Below are 8,237 nucleotides of genomic sequence, written 5' to 3'. Positions count from 1 at the left end.
GGGCTAGTCCGGTCTAAGCTTATAAGCCATCCCAGCCACTACAGCTGGTCCGGACTAAGCGTACCAACCAGACATTATAGCTCGTTCGGACTAAGCTCACAAACCTTCCCAGCACCAACTAGCCGTTATACCTGGTCCGGACTAGACTTATCTAAGCTTACAAGTCTTCCCAGCACCAACCAGCCATTGAAACAATTCAAATCACCCTGGATACTCTTTGTCAGAGCTTTCAAATACCACACAGCTATCACTGTAACTCTCGTGACTTCAGATCTACTCAGTTATTTCGCTGAGGGCCTTTGGCAGGTATCTCCTCCTTTCAAGCCTTAATACAGTCCGTGATGGCCAAAAAACTTTTCAGATATTATCTCCACTACCCAGTATTGTGTCCAAGGTTATGCCCATTGGGAAAATTTCTCTACTCTTCAAGATCTTTCCAATTACATATACTTACTGTGAACTAGTTTAGGCCAAGGCCCGGTAGAAACTGGACATTCTCTTTTTGTTTGCGGATGAAAACAATGGCCTGTTTTTTTATTAAGGCATTTTTCATTTTATTTAAAATAAAATGAACAATGTCATTCAAATACCTTTACAGTAATATGTACATAACAGAAATGCAATGGAATAAGAAAAAGATTGTTTTATTATTATTACCGTATTCTTGTCTAATAATATATTACTCTGGTTGCTTTTTAAACTTTGGTTAAAATTACTTGTATAAATAAACAAGGCCACTGTTATTTGTAACCGTACAAATAATAGAGATGCACTTCAAGAGGATATAAATAGCCGTATTATTCGTATAAGTACAAGGCTAGTACTTTAGATATATCGTCAATATAAATATCGAACAACATCAAACCCAGAATAGATATCTGAAGCATACTAGATAGTAACTCATAAGAAGTGGAAAATTTGCCCTGAAAATTAACCATAAATGATTGTCTTACGAGATAGCCACAAATAATTTTAATTAAAAAAATAGGAAGACTGATAATGATCATACACTCTCGCCATTACCGATCCATATCCCATAGAAAACCCAACAGTTCTGATTCTTATTAATTCTTATATTTATTAATTCTTATAATTAATTCTTATATTTATTAAATCTTATAATTATTAATTCTAAAGAACTCCGAAACGCAGAGCAACTGCAAAACTGTGAAATGGCAAAAGTGAAATCTAAACTGTTCATTAATAATCATCTTGTTGGCTGTCAAATGTGAGTTTATTTGATGAAGAATAATTCTTTCAAATACCTTATTACCATAAACGTGCTTAGTAAATCAATAATTGATCGAAAAAGAAAAGATTCTGATATTGCCGATTTAGGGAAATTTACAATCATTTTTTTAAACTTCAGGAAAGTAGTGACATTTAAACGATGCAAGATAAATATACTATAATATACCCCGAGAATAATCTTCACCAGAAGCATTTCACAGCCCTGCATATTGCAAGGAAGCAGAGTAACATATTTAATGAACTTATTAATTATAACCGCTAGACCGCCAGCAGCAATTCAATTAGAATCACAAGATCATAATCTGAAAAGCTCAAATGTGTGTTCGGATGAAACCATGTTTTAGTGATAAGAGCAATATCAATTTTATTGTAGTGTTATATATGACATCGTAATAATATTGTACTAAACTTGATTTTGACATTGTACATCTTTGGGGGAATAGTTTCGATCACAGAGTACTAAACGAGATACGAAAAGTGTAATTTCAATTAGAAGAATCCAATTAAATGTTTATAACGAAGAATGCATGGTATCTAAATAATTATTTGTTTTATATAATTTTTTAACGTCTACAAAATAATGTTATTGCATCAATTCGTTACATAACGTGCTCTTCGTCAGTTTCACAGTATCGTGTATTCGACAAGGAACAGTTTGAAACCGATCGAAAAGAGTGGAGGCAAGCGAAAACAACGTCAACGAAAGATTCGAAAGACTCAGACCTTTCGAAGAAAAAATCCGTTGAAAACCCGTATGTAAGAATTTGACAAAAATTTATGGATAATCTCTTGCACGATTTTTGTAAAAATATTTTCTGCTTTTGCGTAAAACCGGTAAAATTATTACATGCAAGATTTTTAGTAAGAGAAAGCATATGGTATTAAAAAAACATTTGAAGAAAATATAATTTGAATATGTTTTATCTTATGTTGCAATTGCAGCTTCTCCTTCCACGTATATCCAAATGTACGTAATTTTAAAAAACTTTTTCAGAGAAAAATGTATTGCTTCGTATTTTTCATCAAAAGTATATTTTGCTACATGGTTTTAATCATATGAAATTATAGCGAGGCTGAGGCTCATAATACTCGAATGCCTATTGGTGAAGCGCTAAAATACGTGTTGCTACGTAGGATTGTATATTGCTCGGATATTATCAGGGGCCCCGATTCTCGAAATCATTCGAAGAAGAAACGTATACGAACTATTCTGCTCTGACAGAAAAGTTGAAAGTCGATTGGTTAAAGCCATGCGAATAGCCAATCAACTTGCGACTTTTCTGTACGAGCAGAATTTTCGCATACGTTTCTCCTTCGAATATATTCAAGAATCGAGTCCCAGGAGACTTACAATTTCGTGCGATACAGCTCTTATCTAGAGAATGTGAACATATCGCGAACACAATATCGTGTGCATAAACTCATTATGTAACAAGCAGTGCGATAGTAATAATGAATATATCGGAGCCAAGTTATTCAGAGTTACAATGAGTCTTATTTAATTATAATTTATAGAGATTTTATTTTTAGGTTTTTTTTACGAGAGGAAATATTGATATGTAATTAATATTTCTCGGAACTTACTCAGGAAGGTGATTTATAAAAAATTTTATATCTGTCATTGCGATTTTGCTTTGTTAAATTAAAAGTAGGGATATAATCGCGCTTGTAACACATTCTCAATTTATTGTTAGTAAAATATCGATGAAATACGATACGATCGTCACACTGACGGGCACATTAATAGTTATTAACATATGAACTGCTAATGAGCTTTGATAGTGATTCTCAGGAGTATCTTTCTAGAGATTATCCAAACTGTAAGTGTGTTCCTCACCACCACTGTAGGAGGAATAGATCAACACAAACAGAGGAATCTTCAGTAGGATATTCAGTTCTCAGATCCTTAGATCTGATAGATATCCCAAAACCTATGTTTTGTGAAAAGAGAGTAGTAAGAGATCAGAGCACTCAGGTGAATCTAACTTTTTATCTAGATCCAGTTCAAAAGATTTATAAGGAGGTTAATTTACCAGCTCAAGGACCCTCTATAATAGGAGAGGACATACCAGATATTTCTGAATTGGATGAAATTATAGCTAAGCATATATCTCCTATTAAGAAAACTAGAAAAAGGCCAATACACAAAATTCCACAATGGCAGATGCAAGGCTTCGAGAGAGAATAGCAACTTTAACAGTTGATAGAGATTATGTCAGCCAGTTAGCTAACATCATTTCTGAGTTAAATCTCAATAATGAGGAAGCTGAAGCATACTTTGATACCTTAAAAGCTGAGGCCCTAGATGCATCTTTGAAAGATCTTAGAATTTTTAATGAAATTGATAAATATGAGGGATTTAATCCTAAAGATATGTTTGCTACACTGTTTGCCAGACATAAGGCAACTTCTGACATGATTGCTGCCAATCCAGGCTCAAAGGTAGAACAAATATTAACTGCAGTCATTAACAATGAAGAGCATCAAATGACTTTTTCAAATAATATGAAATTTAATAGTGACATGCAATATATTTGTTTAATGTTCATTACCAGAGGTGCTGCCTATGATAAGATTATAAGAAAAAGTTCAGAAATGATGAAAAATTGTTTACAAATAATGAAAACAAAGTACAATATTAATACCATGAAACGCAAGGCTGGACAATCCCTTGAGGCAAAAACAGTTACTATAACCAGAATTGCAGCCACTTTTCCTAACATTACTGTTGATCTTTTCAATAAAGGATTTGGGAGAAGTGTTTATAATTATGAGGCAGTCTTCCCTGATAAAAATATTCCTAGAGCTTTCTTCTCCCCTATGATGACGGCATTGTTACCCCATAGTCCTAATGCACCATTAGCTGCAATGGTGCTCTTGTCAGTTTTGACAGATAATATTTTCAAGTCAAGTTGGGGAGAAAACAGGTCTTGAGCAAATTTACACATTCTCTCTTGCTTCATACAATTCTACTGCTTTAACTGAGCCAGTAAAAACAAAACTATGCACTACATGGAAATTGACTACCAGACAAGCAAATGGAGATTTTGAGTATAGTGATGAAGTTAAGAGTTTAAAGCCCACATATCTATAGAGAAGATTAGAAGATTAAGACCTAATGACCCCAATCTTGAATTTGTTCTTAATAAATTGGAAAATTTGTGAAACATAAATATCATGTTTATTTTACTTTATTATTCTTTCTTAATTAATTATAATTGTTATCACACATTCATACCTCTAGATTAGCTTAGTATATAAGTAATTCTGTAATATCTTAGTCTATAAGTTATTTAAATATTGTATTAATTTGTTTTGTGTGAGTTAAGGTACAATTTATTATCATAATGATTTAGTATATAAGTTATTTGAACATTGTTTTGGTTTGCTTTGTATTGTATTGTATGCTTATTGCGATTAATAAATATATACATAGTTTAAAACAATGACCACAATGTAGTTTATATATGATACATAATGATACAAGTAATTATCTTTAGAATTACATGTATTAACATAGTATAATAATATAATAATATAATAATATTAGTAAGCAAGCCATCTTATAGCCGCGATATCGAAGTTGCAGTTGTCAAATTTTCGAAAATGTTCAATTTTATTGGAAGAAAATGGTTGAATCACAATGGGGAATCTTTATAGCGCAGGAGACAGAGAAAAAAATGAGAGATAAACATTCCTTCTTACCCGAGCCAGAAAGGAAGGGCCAATAGTACGAGAAGGCGCAACATTGTCAACTGAAACTTTTAGCAACTGTAGTTATAGGATATAAGATATGAAGATGGATATAAATGCAGCAAATAACGTGCTTAAACAAGGAACAAGGCGTGTTCTGCGACTCAACCCGTTCCGCAAGATGTTTTTTATTCGCACCACCTGTATTAAAGAGACTATTCTTTGTTTTTGCATGTATGCCAAGTATCGCACGATTGACCATGCACAACGGTTACATCGATACATGGAATGTACAAGGCCATATTCAATAGAAAGGATTTTGGAAGAGCCGTTAAGATGTAATGTGCATACGCACGGTACGAATAGGAAGTAATGGAGTTAGTAAAAATTTACGTTACAAATTCACAAATTCTTAATTGTTGAAAATAACGAGTGACCTTAAAATAAACAATATATGGTAACACGCCAATGTGGGTCGCAAGGCAAGATGTAGGTAGCCCAACTTGATCCCGGGAAGAATCGCGCGCGGGAAATATAAATGACGCGGGAAACAAAGTTACGATACAATAATTGTCCTTTTGAAAAATTCTACTTACATGCTAATTTCAAGTATGTATAGATCTAAAAATAATAATAATGTTAAAACACCTGGCCAAAGTTGGTTAGTTTTTAGGTAAAAACATGTCCTTACATTTTAAAAGCTACAGCAGCGCAGATGCATTCAAGGAAAAATCTGGTGACTAGTTTTTGAAGCTGAAAGTGCAAGCTTTAATTTAAAAAAAAATCAGGAACAACCTAATCGCGTGATTGGAAGTCTTGTAAGTGATACGTTGACTTGATTACCAGACGTGTTATTCGAATTAAGATTATTACGATTTATGTAAGGGTACCCCAGTCAGAAATGACTCGTCGATCGACATCGAAACGACGTCATATCGACATCGAAACCGTCACATTGACGTCGATTTGACGTCATTTTGACATCGATCTACGAGTCATTTCTGACTGGGGTATGTCCCACCCAAGGCTTGTTTTCTGTTCCTACACTAGTGAACTAGTGCAATAAATTGAAGTAAGACAAGCATATTTTTTCTCATTCTAGCTTACTGCACTAGTTCACCAGTGCAGGAACAGAAAACAAACCCCCAGTGAGAAATTATTCGTCGATCGACGTCGAAACTGCGTGTGCGTGTGCGTGTGCGTACGTGTGCGTGCGTGTATGTGTGTATGTGTTTGTCTGTGTCTGTGTATGTTATGTTTAAATTCTTTTTTTCCAGTATACCTGTGATGGAAACAGAGATAATGATATTATATGTAGCGATTCAGCTGTATATCAACATTATTGCATTTTCAATGAAGAAAACGAACATTTAGGGGGAGTACCCCTAACGCCGGACGGCACCTAGCGCCGGACATGCCCAATATCTATGCATGTACAAACGCGATCGTGGCGCTGCCATGGCGGAAAGTTAGAGGGAGGTGAGCGATAGTCGTGCACGCAGTAACACGCCTCAGCCTTGGGCGATAAACAAGACAGAGCTGTCAATTGTTGCGTTCAGAAGGAAAAGAGTGTATCGCGTAAACTTGAGACGAGTATACTACGAAGTTCCTGTGACTAAATATTTATTCACGTTGTTATAAAGTGATTTGGAAAGTACTTTTTCAATTACGTCAGTGATTTTTGTATGAAGAGATAGAGTTTAATAAATATATATTTTTATTTTGACCATTAGCTGTCCCCTGGTACCGGACAGAACACTATCCCATAATGCCGGACAATGAAAACGTCAATGCTATGTGTCTATGTTTATTCTGAAGTATAATATTTTGTTTTCAGAGGACAGAAGAAACACCTTGGAGACATGGAAAATAAAAAGAAAAGAGCATGGGATCAGGATAACTTAAAAATTGCTCTTGATAAAGTTATATCGAAAAAAATGAGCCTGAGAGAAGCTTCGAAAAAATATGATATTCCTAAAAGCACTTTACACGATAAAATTAGATGTCTAAAATCCGGCGAAGAAATATCATTGCAGCCTAAGATTGGTAGGTTCACTAAAACATTCCCACCAGAATATGAAGAACAATTAGTGAACCATGTGAAAGACTTATCGAATCGATGTTTGCCACTGATGAAAAAAGAATTTCTAAAGTTGGCATATGACTTAGCAGTAGAGCTAAAGCTTCCTCATCGTTTCAACACTGAAAAAGGAACAGCTGGTAAACATTTTTACTATGACTTTATGGCTAGACATTCCGATTTATCACTAAGAACACCTGAGTCTACGAGTGTGATGCGAGCTGTAGGTTTTAATAAGCCACAGGTAGATTTGTTCTTCTCAAATCTTGAAAAACTCATGAATCGGTATAATTTTCCTCCATCTAACATATTATATATAATTTCCCAAAAAATACTAAAGTTATCTGCGTTTCCCCAAAATTGTTTCGCAGCTGACTTAAAAAGTGGTACTCCATCAATATTAATTTGTAAATTAATTATTTCATTGTGGATGTGTAATTCTGTATTAATGACATTTATCAGATTTTGTTTTATTCCAAAATAAACAAATTCCCCGACTGATCCATTGGCATCCTGCATTTCTTCGATTTTGTATTTAGCTGATGTCGTTTTAATCAATGTTTTCGTACATTTCGGTAAATTTGGCATCAATCTTGGCCTTAAAATATCGAGTAATATCTGCGTGCGCGTGTGGAACTTGACAATTAACAATCCAATCGCGTAACATTACCATCTCATCTTCGGGTTCATTCTCATTGCCTCCAATTTCCTCGTCTTCTGTTTCATTTTCATTAATTTCATCGTCATCTGAAGCATTTTCTTCGGCTTCAACAGCTTCATCGTCATTTGTATTTTCAACGGTTTCAACTTCTTCGTCAATTGTATTTCCATCGGTTTCGACTTCATTTGCTCTTTCATTTTCATAACCGCTAATTTCATCATTTTCTACCATGTGTAAATCACCCTCGGACTTAGAATTTTCATGTGCTTCGGCTTCTTCGTATGCATAATTATCAATGGTTATATTATTATTGCCTTGCACATCTTTGTTAACCTCACTATCGGTTTTCATGATTAAACACATTCTTTTTTCTAATTTTTTTCTCGCGTAATATTTTCGTTTCCTCAACAATCGTGAGGACGTCCATGTATCTTCGACGTCACTCATTATCTTAACTGTGTCAAAACTACAATTGTGACCGCACTAATTAAGAAGACAATTTACTTTTGGACCTAACCTATTAAGATATTTAAAGCTAGATTATCCAATCTC

The 8,237-nt window shown here is 34.3% G+C and overlaps 1 protein-coding gene across 1 annotated transcript; it reads left to right on the top strand.

Moving 5' to 3' along the window:
* The first annotated feature begins 6,179 nt into the window (after nucleotides 1-6,179).
* On the top strand, nucleotides 6,180-7,508 carry LOC105555900. The gene is made up of 2 exons (XM_012002947.1): nucleotides 6,180-6,594; nucleotides 6,782-7,508. Exon 2 carries the CDS (start codon nucleotides 6,807-6,809, stop codon nucleotides 7,506-7,508), a length of 702 nt encoding a protein of 233 aa, XP_011858337.1. The 5' UTR covers nucleotides 6,180-6,594; nucleotides 6,782-6,806.
* Nucleotides 7,509-8,237: the final 729 nt, after the last annotated feature.

The sequence above is a fragment of the Vollenhovia emeryi genome, unplaced genomic scaffold, assembly GCF_000949405.1.
Source record: "Vollenhovia emeryi isolate VEMERY1.0 unplaced genomic scaffold, V.emery_V1.0 DF940559.1, whole genome shotgun sequence".
Classification (NCBI taxonomy): Eukaryota; Metazoa; Arthropoda; class Insecta; order Hymenoptera; family Formicidae; genus Vollenhovia; species Vollenhovia emeryi.
This window is presented reverse-complemented; position numbering and strand designations above follow the sequence as displayed.